The sequence below is a fragment of the Mustela nivalis genome, assembly GCF_964662115.1.
Source record: "Mustela nivalis genome assembly, chromosome: 14".
Taxonomy (NCBI): domain Eukaryota; kingdom Metazoa; phylum Chordata; class Mammalia; order Carnivora; family Mustelidae; genus Mustela; species Mustela nivalis.
In genome coordinates this window covers 16,578,443-16,596,720 of record NC_139033.1, presented here as the reverse complement: position 1 = coordinate 16,596,720, position 18,278 = coordinate 16,578,443, and the positions used below count along the sequence as shown (strand labels likewise).

Sequence of the window (18,278 nt, the reverse complement as noted above, 5' to 3'; positions counted from 1 at the left end):
GGAGAATCCCCAGGAGGCTAGCAGGAGAACACTATTCTAGACGTCCCAGTCCCGTGAACCGCTGGAAGTCGGGCCGGGGGGCCGTGGGACCGGGGAGCCCCGATGGCCGCGCTTCCCGGAACCGTCCTGTGATGCCGCCCGCGCTCGGTCAAGGCGCTGACAGCGCTCGGGGACCAGCGGCCTTTGAAGACCCAACCCGAGCTTTGCGCTTCTCCGTGTCCGGCTCTGGCTGCCCCGTGGGACCACCCACGGCTGCCTGCTCCCCACCGCCAGGGATCCTCACGGGATTTGTCCGGGTGCGGCCCCGGCAATCATTTCTAAAGCCTCCCAGGCGATTCGCAGGGGCTGGCCAGGCGGGGACAGCACCCTTCAGGGCTTCTCCAGGAGGACTGGTGCGCTTTCCCCAGAAGGAGCCCTCGGCGCACGCTTCAGCCGCGGGGACCGCCTGGCACCTGCCACGGCTGTTCCTTCTCCCTGGGGCCAGCAGAAGTGGCCACGGACCACTCAGAGCTGGACGGGAGTGGCTGCGGCCCCGAAAACTTGACTCAGGGAGACAAGCAGAGGCTGGGTGTGGTCCCGAGGCTGTTCGCTTGGGAGACCCGTCTGCAGATGGACTTTGTTATTTGGATAAAAGGCATTTCGACTCCTTGCATCCCAGGTATTGGGAGGAGCCCTGTGTCCATTTGCCGCCCAGTGTCTGTTCTCATGTTTTCTAGCGAAATGAGCCCCAAAGCTCTCTGCTATCAAACTCATGGTTTGTGTGGCTGACCTGTGTCTTGGCTTGCGTTTTCCCAGGATTCCATCGCAAGTGGTTTATTGTGAGGAGCAGGCCCCCTCGATTGGGGACCATAGCAGGCATTACCCCGAAAGCGACCACGGGCTGTGACTCCAGCCTGATGGCTCTGGGACGGGCGGAGGCGCCGGTGTGGAGCTCCTGCCTCAGAGTCAACGCCCAGGTGGGCCCGGGAAGCTGGCCTCGGTGTCTGCCGGCTCCCACGAGAGCCGAGGTGCAGAGAGCGTCCGGGATGGGCGTGTGCGAATCCCTCGGGGCTTGTGTCCTGGACGTGGGACAGAGCTCTCAGGCGAAAATGAGCGAGTGCTGGAGGCGGAAGGAGGAAGGCGAGGCAGGGGTATGGAGGGAGGTGCACGGCGTGTTGCCACCGGTGCAAACTCTGGGGGTGTAACACCCCCGCCACGGGGACTGCTCAGGGGAGACAGCATGACTGCCAGAGGAGTCCTCGCGGCAGTGAAACCTTTGTTGTGGTTTCGGGAAATGAGCCAGGTGCTCTTCCTGGGCCCGAGGCTTGAACTGTTTGGCAGGAACAACGGCTGCCACGCTGCCATCATGAGTTGACGCGGATGGAAGCCAAGAGGCAGGAAAAATCCAGTCCTGGAGACGGAGCTGAGTCCCGATCAGGCGGATGGGAGGCCAGGATGGATCCTGGACTTGGAGTCACACGAGCGGGCAGATTCTCACTGGGCTTAAGCCAGCGGGGGGGTGTTTTGTCATACGAAACTCAAAGAATCCTAATTGATATATTTCCCAGCTTGGTATCAATGAAGCCTGCTTGTGCCAAAGCTGAGCAGAAATTGGTTTTACAGTTTCCATGCCAGGCTCCACGTGAGGGCAGGCGGATTCTGGCAAGGACACTTGTAGCTGAACATCCAAGGACTCTCCACGTGCCTCTGCCATGCCATTCCCTCGGACCTCCCAGCAGGCGGTCTCCGTGGAGCCAGGCCGCGCGTGGCAGGTGCAGGTGAGCGACCACAGAGCAGAACTGCCGCGTGGCTTCCCACCATCCTCTCTTCCTTGCTCGTTCCCAAGTGGCCACGGCGTTGAGCCAGAAGTCCTGGCTGGGTTTGTGTTTACTGTATCTGTGTCGTGGTCCATGTGGATCAAGGCCATGTTGACGCACCACACAATGAGGCACAGACCATGGTGTCCACCCAGCTCTCCCTTTGCACCCTCTGGAGATCTGACGGGGCCACAGGACTCCTTAGGACCAACAGCGTGTGTGTGTGTATGTGTGTGTGTGTGTGTGTGAGAGAGAGAGAGAGAGAGTCACATGTCCCTTCCAGGCCATTGTTTAAGAAAGCACGCGACTCTCCAGCTGCTTCTTCCTCTATCACGGAGACCATGAAGGCCAAGTGTTCCTGACATTGGGGCTACAAGACGGCAAAGGGTCCAACTACCAAAGCCCCCGAGACCCTGCATGGAGCAGAGCCCCCACCACTTCAGCCGCGCAACGTTCAGCCAGAATCACGGAGGTTGTATGGAGCACCTGAGCCTCTCGGGTGGTTTGCTGTGGCCGCCCTCTCTAGCTTCTCGGACGAATATACAAAGTGGCCTCCAGTCTCTACAGGACTATGTAACTAGAGGAGGAGGAGGTCCGTAACAAACTGGGATGCAGTTAGAGCGAGGGTTGGGGGGGGGGGGAGCAGGAAGGTAACCCAGCTTCACAAATGATACGGCGATGCTCCAGGGTTGGGTGACGGTCAGTGCCCCCGAGGCCCTGGTGGCTGACATCCTGGGACAGAAGGAAGGCCCCAGGGGCGCCGTCGGGCCCACGTGGGTCTTACCGTGGCTAGGGGAACGATGGCGGCCAGGTCCTTCTGGCTGATGAAGATCTCGGACACGGCGGTGTCGGTGGTCGTCTTCCGTGGGTACTCCACCTGCCAGGCGATGGGCTGCGTCCCCGAGAGGCTGCTGAAGCTGGCTATTTCAAAGTTCATCTGCACGACCTCGCTGAACAAGCTGCTGCTTCTGGAAAACGAGTGAAGGAGAATCGCGTTGAGCTGACTTTGCTCCGTGGAAGGGCCCTTCTCTCCCGCTCCCGCCACCCCTGCCACAGCGGCACCTAGAATCCAAGGTGAAGGTCAGCACCTTTCCAGGGCACCACCTGGACAGGGAGTCACCTCCACATGAGGGACACAGATGCCTGGGACGGAGCAGCACCTATGGGGGAGGAACTGCGCACAGGTGTGGAGCGGGGAGACCAACGGGGACCCATCGGCCACATCCCTGCAAGATGAGTCTGGAGAACTAAACGGGGTCCTTGTTAGCTCCGCTCTGTGGCCGTGCCCGACGCGGCAGGCCTAGCGTTTCCTCCGGTTCTCGAGAGGCAGCGAGGCACAGCCGGGCTCTGGGCGCTTCCCTGCAGCTACAGGAAGCCCCGAAGCAGGTCAGGCCCCATCCTCGGGGACGCACACTGGGGAGCCGGGGAGGACGGGGCTGCCGCAGGGGGCTTCCGGGCAGATGTGTGCTCCTGGCACTTGTGGGGCAGCCGTGGGGGCGGTTTGCGCTCATGGGTTGGGCACTGGGGCCACGTGGACGGGTCGGCTGTTTCCTTGCGGGAACATGGCAGAGCCGGCAGGTGTCTCGCTTCTTCCATCCCCAGCTGCCTCGTCCCGGCCCATGCCGGCGGCTTTCCTGGAGACGGCGTAAGCCACCTCACATTCTCTAACACACCCCCTTCTGCTTCGAGGGAGGGGCTCGTTAGCTAAGGAGGCTCTCCGGTCCCCAACAGAGGCTTCCACTCAATACCCTAAGTCTGGGGGACCCCCCCCAGAGCTGTACTTAGAGCAAGCTTGCCCCAGCGGTTGTGATGCTTTGGGAACTAACGAAGGTCCAAGCTTCTCATTTTTCAGACAATGAAATTCAGGCCCAGAAAGGGTTTGAAAAAAAAAAAAAAAAAGGCCTGCTTGCCACCACACAGAACCAGACAGAAGGCAGCATCTCAGGACCCCCGGTCCCCATCCCGTGTTCTCCGCCACGGCAGCTGGAGGTCAAGTGAGGAATCACAGGCAGGACCCCAAGCGAGTGTCTCCCGTCCAGTGGGCAGCAAACTGGCCTGGGAGCCGAACAGAGCCTGCTGCCCGTTCCCATAAATCGTTTCATTGGAACACGGTCCCGGGCATGTTTACTTTGGTCTCTGGGGTTTTCGTGCAGCAAGAGCGCGGCTGGGCAACAGCATTAAGTAATGGACGGCCAGCGGAGCCCTGAGTCTTTGTTATCTAGACCTTTATGGACAGAGTTTGCCAGCCCTCATTTGGGAAGTCAGGAAAGGGGAACTTGGAGAGGTTCTGGGAGCTGCTGAAGGGATGAAATCATTACTGGTGGAAAGGAGAAGGAAAGCCTTTCTGGGCACGCAGCGGGGTCTGCGGGGTCGACAGGATTCTGGGGAGCTGGGTACTGCTGCATGGACGGAGGGCAGGTCACAGCATCTCCTGCTCCATCCGCTGGGAAGGCTACTTGGCTTCAGGCGAACTGTAGGGAATTTTCTACAGCACGTCAAGAAGGAAACAAGTATGCTTCAGAATCCCCGCCAGGTGCGGGTCCCACTCTGAAGGGTGCTGGGGAAGCCCTTCTCTTTGCTGAGGCCGTCAGGACATACATGCACTGAGTCTCTGGGGCACTTGCCCAAGAGCCAGAATCCTAATTCTCCACCTCATCACCCTCAGCTCCGCTCAGGGGCTGGGGCAGGGGGCGACAGGGAGGTCACCACACTTCCCAAAGCCCTGGGACTCCCGAATCTGCCTCATGCTTTCTGGGCCAGAAGCGGGGCCCAGACAATCACGATCTATGAGATGCTGGCTAGCACTCTGGGAGGGAACGTCAATCCAGCGTCTGGTGCACCCATCCATGAGCTGTGTGAGCTCAAGAGTGAGTGACTTGCCTTGGAAAATGAGGGAGCAGTGTCTGGAGTCTGGAGCGTTTCCAAACTAAGAGCCTTGTACTTGGTCTGGCAGCCAAGGCCTGGGGGGATCTGAGACTCCACAAATCCTTCCCACTAGCTCTGTCCAGTCTCCCTCTTCCCTGGGTGACAGACATGCCTTTATTTAGGGTGGGAGGCACTGTTAACCTTGCTCTCTTAGCAAGAACACTCGCCTTGGCATCTCCGTATCCACAGAAGAGCTGGGCACGGGTTGAAACATTAATGGTTGTTTGATAGCCTCTGCTCAGCAAATTCACTTAGTGATGGGTGAGGCATGACCCTAGCCGTCTCAGGACCCACTATGGCCCCCCTGGGACACCCAGGAGCTGGCAACACGCTTCAGTCTACACCCATCCTCATTTCGTTATAAAACTCTTTTTTCACCACTGTACCTGCTGACGCCACCTTCTGAGGCTCAGTTTTGTCATCTGGACAACCGAGATGATGGGATTCCCATTGTCCAGGGAGGAAACGGGCAGGCGGAAGGGGCCGGCATGACTTACACCCTGGCCGTGTCCTCCTTCATTACGGCTATGGGAAGGGAGGCAGCCGTGTTGTCGGGGGGAAAGAGAAGCCATGTTTGCCGTTCTGACTTAGAAAGATGCTATGTTATATGATTTTTGTGAGAAATAGGCTCGCCTTCCTGGGGTATTCTGCTCAAGGCAATGTAAGAATAAGGACATCCAGTCTTTGTGTAGGAAATGTTCTTTGTGCACCAGGCACTGGACCAGGGGTCCCGTGCATCCATTATTTTAAATCCCAATAAAAACCATTTTGGAGATAATTATGGTTTCTATTTTGCACAAATGTGAGAGCAGAGACTGTCTTGTGTTCCCACCCCCCAGAGAGGGTGTTCACACTAGTTGGCTCTCAACCACGGATGGAAGGCGATGACTGGGGACGTGTCTGTTGGAAACTTACCACAGCCCCTACTCCCCTTCCTACCATGTGCGACTCAACTAAACTGACTCATGGTTTCGAGATAGAAAAATTTTCAAAAGTCACAATTTGGGGGAAAGTCCAGCTTCCTGGGAGTTTCTGGGAAACTCCAGAATCCTGGGTCAGAGGGACATCAGGATGGTGCCGGGGGCAGAAGTCCGACCCACTCTTGCAGGAGGCTGCCGACCTCAGGCCAGGAGAAGAAGAAGCTGTTCTGTGTCCACAGTGACCCCAGGAACGTGCACGAGGGAGAGGCCAGGCGGGAGCAGCCCGACATCACCATGAACCCTGGGGAGGCCCCTGATGAAACATTCTGACTCAAGACAAGGAATTCCTTTGGGAAGAAAGAATCAGCTTCCTCGCTGGTTCACTACCGTCAGTCCTGTCTCTTCCTACAACCCCCCCACCCCCTCCACGGCTTCCAACGGTCTCATCTCCAAACACCGCAGAATGGAATATATCCAAATTAAAGTGAATTGAGCCATAATTTGAAAGAGAAGACTTCAGCAGCGCTAAGGGGAGGAGGAGAAATGGTTGCTGTGGTCTACGGCTCCTGTGTGGATTGTGACAGATTTTTTTTTTTTTCTTGGCGTTTCTGTATATAAAATCTCTGAATTTTAAAATATAAGAACCTTAACCTTTGTAGCCACGATGTGGCTCAAGCAGCTGGCTGTCAGTCTGCTCTCTCTGGCTTTGGAAAGGGGAGGGGGTCCTGCACTCTGAGGCAGCATTTCATAGAAGAGCTGCACATGGACATGGCAGATGCTGGCCCCAAAGACGACGCAGAGGGTTGATGATTTTCAAACTGTGATCCCAGGACCCTCAGCACACTGAGGCGGTGACGGGGGCAGCCGTGGGACTGGAGGTGGTCCTTAATGCCATCCTCTTGTGCCCTTTACTACTGCAGCATGAAAAGCAAGCCCCGAGCTGCCCTGTTGGAATCCTGGGCCTCCAACAAGTACTGGGTTAGGAGAAGAAGGAAGAAAGAGGAGGAGGGAAAGGTGGGAAGGAAGGAAGGGAGACACAGGGGGAGGGAGGAGGAACTAGGGGGTTGGAACCAAGACGATAATGTGGGACTCTGCGAAGGAAGCATGGCACATGGTATGACCACACTGTGGGCTTCCAAACAGACTTCCTGAGTTCAAATCCTGGCTTCGCTAGCTGGGTACCGACGCACAACTCAGCCTCCTTTTGTCTATTTGCAAACTGGGGATGCGGCTCCTTCCCATTTCATGGAGTTGACATGGAGGATAAGCGAATGAGTGACAAAGTACCATGCGCTTAGGACAGTTTCACACTAGCAAATACCAATAAATGTGAGCTGTTCTCGTTTTTGGCAGGACTTGAAACTATGCTTGTTCTCAGGGACTCCATGTCTGACTGTGTGAAATCACCTTTAAAACATGTCCCCTAGGACCTCACACCAGTCAGAATGGCTAAAATCAACAAGTCAGGAAATGACAGATGCTGGCGAGGATGCGGAGAAAGCGGAACCCTCCTACACTGTTGGTGGGAATGCAAGCTGGTGCAGCCACTCTGGAAAACAGCATGGAGGTTCCTCAAAATGTTGAAAATAGAACTGCCCTATGACCCAGCAATTGCACTACTGGGTATTTACCCTAAAGATACAAACGTAGTGATCCAAAGGGGCACGTGCACCCGAATGTTTACAGCAGCAATGTCCACAATAGCCAAACTATGGAAGGAACCTAGATGTCCATCAACAGATGAATGGATCAAGAAGATGTGGTATATATACACAATGGAATACTATGCAGCCATCAAAAGAAATGAAATCTTGCCATTTGCGACAACATGGATGGAACTAGAGTGTATCATGCTTAGTGAAATAAGTCAAGCAGAGAAAGACAACTATCATATGATCTCCTTGATATGAGGAAGTGGTGATGCAACATGGGGGCTTAAGTGGGTAGGAGAAGAATCAATGAAACAAGATGGAATTGGGAGGGAGACAAACCAGAAGTGACTCTTAATCTCACAAAACAAACTGAGGGTTGCTGGGGGGAGGGGGGTTGGGAGAAGGGGGTGGGATTATGGACATTGGGGAGGGTGTATGCTTTGGTGAATGCTGTGAAGTGTGTAAACCTGGTGATTCACAGACCTGTACCCCTGGGGATAAAAATATATGTTTATAAAAAATAAAGAAAAAAAAAAAAAAAAACATGTCCCCTAGGGCTGGTCCGAGAGCTTTCTGAGAACAAGCCACAGAAGAGAAGCTGTTGTCCACCACTCATTGCAAACTGGGATTCATTCCGATTTGCATTTACTCAGTAGCTGTCCCTGTCAGACCCAGTACCGTGGTATGACACATTTCTCTGGAAGGAGGAAACCAAGAAAGGAAGAATTTTGTCTGCAGTTCCCTCCGTGGTCAGTGCTCTCCTGCTGTCTCTGAGCTGACGGAAACCTTTGCTAAGCTTCTGTCTTAAAGGGACTAAGAGCCCTTGATGCCCGCCCATCTGGGGCTTGTGATACCGTTGGAGTAATAAAGAGAAGAATTTAAACACTTAAGTGACTCCAGAGAGCGCCCATGAACCACCACTTGCTAAATCAATAGTGTAGATTTATTGCAGTAACTCTTGAAAGAAATTTTCGAAATTGGCTTAAAAAAAAGCTCTTTCTCAAAAACAAATAAATTCCCCCAATAGTTATAATAAAGTTTGGGCCACTGGAAACACAATTTACCAAACCTTTTAGCTATTGAACTCTATCTTGTAAGAAAATGGAGTCTGTGTGTGTGCGTGTGTGTGTGTGTAGAAGCTAGTAGGGTTTTACCTCCCTGCTATGGGGTGCACGAGACTTTCTCAACCCCTGTTGACAGCATAATGCCTATAGAGAGAAAGGAGGCTAACAAAATGAAGAAATCAACCTTGTAACCGGGAAGCCAGTTCAGGAGAATAGAAATTCAGCCCGGGCTTTTATTTTATTCATTCTACTTCATGGGAATTTCATGAAGACTTTATTAGATCATCCCGTTGACCCCAAGGTCAGCACCGATACCCGGCTGCTAACTGGGGGCTCTCTCCATGGTGCTGAAGGATATCAGTTCAGGAATGCGATTTGCAAGCAACAGAAAGCACCTTGGGCCGAGTGACAAAGAAAAGGGAATTTAACAAATGCCTCAAAAGGACTAGAAAGTGTGGAAAAAAAGACATGGAGAGGAGATGGGAGCAGAGGAAAGTTACCATAACCCGGACAAAACCAGTTTTGTCATCAAACAGATGGTGTCAAAACTAACTGTTCACTGTCTTCGATTCTTGGCATCATACATTCTAGGGCGGTGTGGAGATACCTGACTGGCTGGGGTCACACCCCCTAAAGTATGCCAAGACAGTGGGGAAAGATCTGGCCCGCTCTTGAGGGAGTCTCCTCTTTCATTCCTGCTCTTTGCAATTAGCGTGGAGGACAGAATTCAGGATTCAGGTTCATGGTGAAGGGCAGAAAGGAGAGGAAAAAGCCTTGAAGGTGGCCCTCTTTCCAAGCACCCTTGGACTGGATTATGAGCTTGGACTTACAAAAGATTTTACCTTCTCTCTATCTCAGTCCCTAAAGCGTAAAATGTTACAGGAGCAGGTAAGTGTATGAAGGAATGAGGAAAAAGAGTGTTCTCCTGCAATCACATGGAAACCAAATGACATTGCTTCAAAGGAGAATCACAGCCCTCATGGAAATCATCTGAACCTTCTTGTCCTATAAAACAGGGCTCTCAGACTTGGCCGAATATTATAATTCTCGATAGCTGGGTCTACCCTGGACCAACGGATCAGAATGATAAGAAGTGGCTCTCAGACATTAGTGTTCTCTAGAACTCAGCTGGTTTTAAGGTGTGGCCATGGTTAACAATTACTGCCATACACAAAAAGTTTCTCTCTCTGTGATTACCAAGCACTTCACTCCTAAATAATCATTACTTTTTTGCTTCCTAGTGTTTATCCAGCAGTTGTGCTGGAGATGCGTTTCAACCAAGGGCTCTGAAATCAGACACACAGGTTTGAATCCTGATTTCATCCTTTCATGGGGTTGGGAGGGATCCTGGATTAGCTATGCGACCCATTAGTTCCCAGCCTTGGTAGCAATCTCGAATTATTTGGTGGAGGAGCTTTAAAGAGCTGGTGTCTGGGGCTCACCTCTGGGATTTTACTTTCATTCATCTGCAGTGACACCTGGTATTCTTAAGGACTCCCTCAGTGACTCTGATATGCTGTAAGGTTTGAGAACCACTGACTTCACCTCTATAAGCACAGTTTCTTGATCTGTGCTACATCAGCCTCCTGAGACCACTGCAAGGATAAATGGCATGACACGTGTGTAGAGCTCAGAACATACAAAGCAAATATCTGCCAAGTGCAAGTTATTACTATGATAATATTTCTGCTGCTCAGTAACCTGGCAGGACCTGCAAACCTTGGTCCTTCTGAGATCACAAGTCCTGGGATTTGCCAAATGCAGCACGTGGGGGGACAAACAGGACCTTACCCAAGCCTGTCAGGTCCTGACCTAACCTTCCCTCTGGGTCAAGTTCACAGCCAGCTGTGCCCCTGAATTTGGCTGGGCCAGATCCTGTCACTTATTTTCCTTGCCACAGCATGGCAGATGGATGGGAGCCCAGGCTTTGCCGACAAAGCCCTGGGTATGAATTGCACACCTTGCTTCAGATCATTGTTCCTATTACTAATGTCCCCAAACCTCAGTCTCCTCATCTCTGAAATGAGCATCTACACACCCTAGGAGCTTGGCGCACAGCTGTGTAAATGTCGACAACTAATCCAATTAGTAAAAGAAACCAGGGTACGTGAGAGAGACACAGGTCAGCTGAACAGAACCATGGAGAAAGCAGAGTCCTTCATAGGTGTGGAAAAGAGCATGGAGGCATCCAGTTCTGCTAGACCCTTCCTGGTGGAAAATTTCCCCACCTGGCCTCCACAGCTCCAGGGATTCCCTAGGCCACAAAGTGGCTCCGCTGTGGCCATGCATTCCTGCTAGCTTTTATTTTCCATGCAGCCTACAGTTTCCTGAACCTAATACACCTGAACCTGATATAATTCACTCTCAAGCAGCTAAAATTTTAGCTAAATGAGGTCACACTTCAAGAAGTGCAGTTGCCAAGAGGACCTCAGGGGTCTGGGTAGAAGCGACATGAATCCATACCATTTCCTGAAGTTCTTGGGGTTCTTTAGCAACCATGGTGGGTGGTTCCTGGTGCTGCCACGGTGATCTCTTCACCCAGGGGAAAGCACTGAGTCCATCCCACCAGATCCTGTTGGACCATGAGGATTCCCAGACTCAAGACCATATGGAGGGAGAGAAGACCAGCAATCCTAGCCCCAAGCTCCATAAGAGAGCCTCAGGAAAGCCAATAAAGGGATTGCCCATAGAAGTCCTATTGATGTGAGAAAACATAGCTGTTTGAAGACAGTGAAATTAGGACACTTTGTTACACAGCAACAGAGAAGGGAAGCGGTCCCTGACTGATACAGCTCTTTCATGACCTCAGTGTAAACTCTGTGCCTTCCCAGCAGAATATGGCAGAGGTTGAGCAAAACCAGTTTGGGGTGCTGGGGCAGGGAGGACCTGAGAAGCACACCCCACTGCCTGGTCTCCCAAGGCCCTGAGCAGTGCAGGGGAGCCGTGGATTTTCAGCTAATTCCACGGAAGGTCACTGAAGTCCGCTACCAGAGAGAATGGAAGCTGACGCAGACCTGGCCTCCATCTCCCGCAGAGGAGCACCTGGGGTGCACTCAGAGATCAGGTGGGAACATGGAAATGTCATGAATGTCAGCCCCAAACAATGACCACACCCAGCACAGGATGGCATCCTTGTGGACGAGGCCAGAAGACAGAATATCTATCTGAAAACCTAACCCCACAGTCCCAAGTCACCTGACTCTTCCCACCTGGGCCAGTCTTGACAGAAACCAGGCAGAGCTCAATAGCCCGATGGGCAAGGTTAAAACACAAAATGTCTTAGCAACCTTGGAATCAACCAGATTAGCTTTTCTGCTACCGAGCAGAAGGGGGGTTTAAGGCAGGCGTCAAGTGCAATGACAGAGGAAGGAACAGGGCATATATGCTGTTTGACAACCCAGAGTTTGCAGACTGGAAGCCCACCTAGTACTGTTTTTAGCAGACGTTGAATAAGGCATAACAACCGAGTGACTGACCCGAGCCTTGTGTTGGGATTAGCAACTGGGAAGTTGCTTCCATCCCCCACATCTTGATAATACAATGTCTCCCCCTCACCCCCCCCCCCACAGCTCCTTGTCTACCATTTTTGTCAGTTTTTTCCTGTTCTGGCATCTGTAGGATGACTCAAAGACTCCAAGCTCCTTTCTACCTCGGTGCCTTTGCACTCGCTTTCCCCAGACACCATACTGCTTACCCATCACTGCACTCGCCCTATTATCCACGGCTCACTCAGCCACTTTATCTGTATCACCACTCGACACATTAGACATTTATATGCATCTGGTCATTCACCATCTGCCTCCCCTCTCTCCAGTGCCAGCCCGGTGACAACAAGGACACCGTGCTGCTCACTGTTATAGCCTCCTGATACACCACAGCACTGACCAGAGGAGGTGCTCCGTAAATATTTGTTGAATGAATAATGAATGAGCGATTGCTCGGGGAGCCAAGTTCGCTGATATTCACACTTTTCTTTCCTTCCACTGGCCAGGTTAATATTAATTTCCACTCAAGAAAGGAGGCGGAGTCCCTGCTTAGTGGAGAGAGGGGGGTTCAGAAGCATCCTTTGAAGCTATCAGCCTTCCCAGAAGGGTTGAACTCCTTCCAAGAGAGAAGCCAAAAGCAGAGCCCATTGGAGACCTTCCAGGAAAGACACGCTCCAAGGTCCACTCCTGAAACTTTGCGTCTTCCAAATATCACAGAAGACAGAAACTGGATCTGCTCCAAAGCGCGCTATTGAATTTTATGCCTGCTGAGCTCCGCTAAATACATAATGAGAGCCTGAATTAACTATGCAAAAGTATAATTTACAGTTAATGTTTGTAATTGATGAGCTGAGGGTCTCGGTGGCAGCAAGAACTGCTCAAACCTGAGGGTCTGGGGAAATTTCACTTTTAAAATGGAATGCGTGCTCTGCCCAGCACCAAGCCGCTCATCCGTCCCAGGTTTACTGCACACCCGCCTTGCACCGGGCAGGGTCCTTCGAGATGCTAGAGACACGGAGGGAGTGGTCCTCAGTGGGTCACAAGCTTCCACAGGGAGCTCCCCCAAGCCTGCTGTCAGCTCCCATGCATTCGCTAAAGGCTCAGCGAGGACACTGACCAGAGTGAGCATAGATGCTGCCGCACATCACGGGGCTGCTCTGCTCCGGTCCCCGGGCCCCTCCTGCCGCTTCAGCGGCAGCGGGATTTTCCGAGCACTCAGGGTCACAGTGGAACGGAGAAAGGAGTCTAATTATTGCTCTAGTATGTCTCTTTGCATTGAGGGATCTGCATTTTCCTCGGGAGAAAGCGACACTACCCATCTCTGCCCTCCTATTGCATATCCCCAGACCCAGCTGCATGATAGAATTACTGGTGAGCTTTTAAAAGAAGCAATGCCTTTTAAAAATACCTCTTCCCCTGTCCCCCTCAGATTCAACGAATCTGCAGCAGCAACAATAGCTCAGACTGAAAGCACCAGAGGGGATAGAACTGTTTCCTTCGGATAAGTCTTCCCAGGGTATCCCTATGTGCAGCAGGTAAAAAAGAAATGTTTATTGGCTTATTTTTTGTTGCTGCTTTAAGGGAATAGCTTCAGATATAGAGACCTGGCTCCCACAGGAAACTCAGCTGCAGCGAGACAATGGTCTCATCCAGAGCAGAGATGCGGGGGCCGGCCCAGGTGTCCTGATGCCCCATCTCTGCCTTGGGCTCCCCAGGGCCATGGGAAGCCCCCACCTGGCCCTGCAAAGGCTCATTGCCGGATGGATGCTGCTTACGCTGTGGTTATTGGGCTGAAAATCGAGCCCCCACCGGGGAGTTCGGCGAGGGACTCTAACCGTAGTGATAAAGGCTCTGGGAGGACAGAAAGGACAATCGGGCGGCCTAGAGGCCAGGACGTCCCAACGCCTGCATGCCCAGCTCAAGGATGTGCTCCGGGACCTGCACCCCAGGACCGACCCCGCGGCTAGGTTTTCAGTTCTGCGGCGGCCCCTGCTGCACAGACTGGCGTTCCTTTGTCCCTTTTCCACCTTCCCCGCCACAATGTGAGCTTTTCGAGATGAAAACCTTCATCTGCCTTGGTCTCTGCTGTACCCCCGGGGCCCAGAGCGGCCCTGGTGAGGCGGGAGGAGATGTCTACACCAGGGGAAGAATGAAGGGGCTGCTCGGCCGTACCCGGGCTCCATCATTCCCGGCTCGCGACGCCCTTCCCGTCAGCCATCCCTCCTGGAAACTCCCCGGTCTTGCCTAACAACATTTCCGGGGACGCTACAGAAGGGCACACCCGACGGGCTGAGCTGATTCACGGAAGCCAGGGTGGGGGTGGGGAAGGAAGCCCACTTCTGGATGCGGACTGTGGGGAGGAAGTGCTAACTCCGCACGAGCCCACGCTCTGTCACTGCCCACCCTGGAGATCATAGGAGGCCTAGGACCCGAGGGGCAGCTCAGCTTCCCTGGTAGACTTCCCCTGTGGCTTCCACAGGCCTGTCTGCATCCCAAAGACAGGCACGGGGCCAAGCCTCCTAACTCAACTAAGTGTGTTTGCACCATGCGGCATGTCCGGCTTCGGAAAAACATTTATTGAGCGTCCCTCAGAGAAACTAGATGAGCTGAGAAGTAGCCCCTCACAGAGAGGGAGGTCTTCGGTTACGCCGGGGGCTGGTCCTCGGGGAGGACAAAGCCTTTCACTCGGTCGGCGTTACAGACGGCTTCAGCAGCAAGAGCTGGCGAGTGGGGAGGGAAGTCGAGCAGCGCTGTCCTGCTTGGTGCGGGGGGAGCGCGGGTCCCTCAGGGCTGTGGCTCCCGTCACCCCAGGACCCACACAGAAAGCAGCGCAGGGTGACAGGACACCGGTCAGGAGTCGGACGTGGCTGTGACCCCGGGGTAGTGGACAGTTCTGGGTCAGAGTTTCTCAGTGTCCGTCCGGTTTATACGATTTGATAGCACGGCGTTCCCTTTTGGAGAAGTCTTCCCTCCACGTATACTAAGCTGTGATGGGAGGGTCCCCCACAACCCTGGGAAGATGCAGTGGCTGAGTCCTCCTTTGTCCTCTTCTCCATGGCTGGCCTGGCCTCACGAGCAGGACGCGTCCCACGGGGACCTTGCCAACAGGTGTGGCAACAAAGGGACAGCTGAGTGAGCTCATGATTCCAGCCAATGCTGGCTGATCTGCCTCGAAGCCCCCCATCCCCATCCCTGTCACTTGGCTTCGGTCTCCCCTTTAGTAAAAGGAGGACGTGGGAAAATGGCCCGCGATCCCTGGGCCGTGCTTGTATGCTCAGGACACTGTGGGGCTCACCCCATGACCGATGTCTGCGCTTCCGGGAGCCAGAGTTGTTGCCTCCCCCGAGCTACCTGCCAGCTGCGTCTCACTTTCATCTCGAAAGGGTTCCTTGTGTTCCAGCACCGGGGCAGGTGGCGTGAAAGGCAGGCAGATGCCATGAACAAATGCTTTTCCTGGGAGCCTTCGTCAGACACAGCAAGAGAACCAGATAACGGGGAAAGCGCAGTGGATGGAGGAAGTAACGGAGGACCAAAACTGTGTTTCCCGGGGGAGCGGTGTTTGTCTCTGGGCTTGTCGGGGTGCACGGACCCCCCGTAAGGAAGGAATGCGAGCGTGCTGGCGAGTGGCTCTCTCCCTCCTCGGATGAGAGGGAAGCAGTCCTGGCAAATCTGAGCATCTGGTCTCCCTCGAGCAGCTGCTACCAGGAGCCAGGGAGGGGGTTTTGGGGGACGGTTTTCAAATCAAAGGCACTGAAGCCGGGACCGTTTCGCTGAGGTGATCCAGGAGGACTTGCAATTTAGAAAAAGCCATTCTTAGGTGTCGGCAAGCGGCCCGAAGAGAGAGTAAAGATGCTGAAATGAACCGCGTCCTCTGAGAAATCAGTTTAAAGGCTGCAATTTCGTCTTAGAATAAGCTCCTCGGAGCTGGACTCCCCGGACAGAGGGCTGTGGGGAATTGCGGGGAACTGAACAATACTGTGTTCACACCAGCAATGGAAACATCATCCTCCGATCCCGGGCCCCTTGTGCGCTCACGCATCAGGAAGCCCCCACACAGCTGTTCCGCTCACTCGCTGCAGATCTCTGCCTGGCCCGGGAGGGCAGGCGGCTTGGAGCCCTCGAGATGCAGGTGGTAGGTCTCCGGGCCTCTGCCCACCTGTCCCTGCAAAGCGCCACGTGCACCCTTCACCAGAGAGCTACCGCAAGGCCATTTTGCAGGAACTGAACCAGGAAGAGCGTACATCCCCTATTTCTGCTGGAGCTTTCCCTCCCCTGCAGGTGCACCGGGGGCCGTCTGGGGTCTGGGAGGAGGCTGAGAGCACACACACCCACAACAGAAGTGCCTGCCTCTGGGGCCGGACACGGGGGAGTCTAAGTGACCAAAGCTGCCCCGGTAGGTCGGCATGAAAGAGAAGCGCCATGAGTCCAGGCACCCGCTGCGTGGGTGGGAGCCCGGCGTGCGGGCTTGGCCGTGACAGAGATGATGGGCGATCGGCACCCATGCACCCACGCAGACCTTGCCGCGTGTCAGACACTGTTCTGGGCATTTTACAGGACTGCTTGGTACTCATAAAAGCCCTTTGAGGCAAGTACTGATGTTATCCCTACTTTCCAGATGAGGAAACGGAGGCACGAGAGGTTCAGGTACGCCACCTGAGGCTGCACTGGTCCAGGCTGTCACGTGTTCCCATGTCAGATAGCTACTCAGAGCTCCGGGGGGTCAATGTGGGGGAACGTCGCTGCTCCCTCCATGTCGGGAGCCGATTCCGCATTGCTGCACAGCCCGACCCGTCTTCTGTGCTGTGCAAAGTGCCTGGGAAGCTGGAGGCGATGGACAGACTGTTCCCCGGCCAGGAAAATGAAGACAGTGCCGTGCTGCATGGTAAGGTCTGGACAGGTCTGTCAGTAGCCCCTGTAAGTGTCAGGGTGTCCTTATAAACTCTGTATTTCTCAGAGACTCCCCCTGTGCTCCGTTCCACCCAGGACCGCTCTGCATCACCAGCTCCGTAGACCGGCGGCTTCTCAGTAACAGGAACGCATTTCCCACAGTCCCGGAGACAGGCAGTCCAACATCGAGGCCCCTGCAGATTCAGCGGGGAGGACCTTCCTCCTGGTTCATGAGGCAGACGGGGGAAGAAGCCCCTGGGCTCTCCAATTCCATGGCGGGTCTCCACCCCCATGACCTGACCCCTCCCCAAGCTCCCACCTCCTCACACCATTAGGATTACACATTAGGGGTTAGGTTTCAACATCTGAATGTGGGGGGACACAACATTCAGTCCACACACCCAGCCACCCCAGCCTGGGATCCAGAGGCAGGACGGGGACCCTGTTGAGAGTGGGACGCTCTGGCTGCACTATGAGTAATGCATTGTCTCGGTCTGTTTGCGTCCGCTGTTTCCTTACTAGTTGATTTCGCCGCCGTGTGGCAAGCAAGCCTTAGGCGTTGCTTTCCCATTGCACATTCAGCCTCCTGAACTGATGACAAAAATGGGCGACGAATAACAATGCAAATCTATGACGATAAGCGGGGACGAACTGCTAGAACGAGGAGGTACACAGGCAGCTCGTCATAATGGGGCGGGAGATGTGGGCAAGAGCAGTGAAGATCAAGAAAATCCAAACTGCAATCCGGGGGGAACGAACAGAGGCTTGCTAAAGCACAGCTAGATGCAGGGACAGCACGTGCAAAGGCCCCGAGGTGGGCGGGACAGACGAGAGCGAGGGTGCTTGTGGATGAGGTCTAGACAGAGGGATGCATGTTGTAGTAACATCCGGCCTCGATCCTGGGGCAAGGGAGGCCATCTCGGGGTTGGGGGCAGGGGAATTGCCAGGAGATGGTTACTAGGGGAGTCCTCACTCTGCGCTAACCCCCGCTTTCTTTCTTGTGTCTCTTGCCTTTGCGCTTTGCATCAGGAGAGCAGCCCGTGTTTTCTGTCCAGCGCGGGAGTCTGTTGACGCCTCTGCATGTAAGGAACGAGCACCCAGGACCCCTTGAGGAGCACGACACCCGTTAACATCCTGTCGGCCATCCCGCACCAGCGGCAGCCCAGTGGGTTACACGGACCGGCTCCCATTATTCATCCATAACTCGGTAACTAGATCGAGGAGTACACACATACATGTCTGATGGGAGGGGGATCTGAAACCATCCGTTGCTGGAGCTTTATTTCTCGATCCTCTAGATTCTGGTTCCTTTCTTCATCTTGAAGACGGGACACATTACAGAGTCCACCACACGGGGTCTGAAGCTGGAGGAAATGAGTCGACGTACATCATGCGCCTTGGACAGACTCTGGCCCAGAGCAATCGCTCTCCCAGCACGAGAGAGCCAGCCGGCTCCACACTGGGGTCCTTCTGTGCAGGTCCCCAAGCTTCAGATTCAGAACACACACGGTGGGCGTGCCCTTTGGCCAAACCTAGGTACCCTGTGTTC

At 54.1% G+C, this 18,278-nt stretch overlaps 1 protein-coding gene across 1 annotated transcript in view; it reads right to left on the bottom strand.

Annotated features, from left to right (window-relative positions):
• The window catches only part of TMEM132C (transmembrane protein 132C), a 290,751-nt gene that overhangs the window by 58,690 nt on the left and 213,783 nt on the right, over positions 1–18,278 (bottom strand). Inside the window, exon 4 of the mRNA XM_082699860.1 lies at positions 2,581–2,764. Coding sequence (XP_082555986.1) covers positions 2,581–2,764 — 184 coding nt within the window. The remainder of the gene's footprint in view (positions 1–2,580; positions 2,765–18,278) is intronic.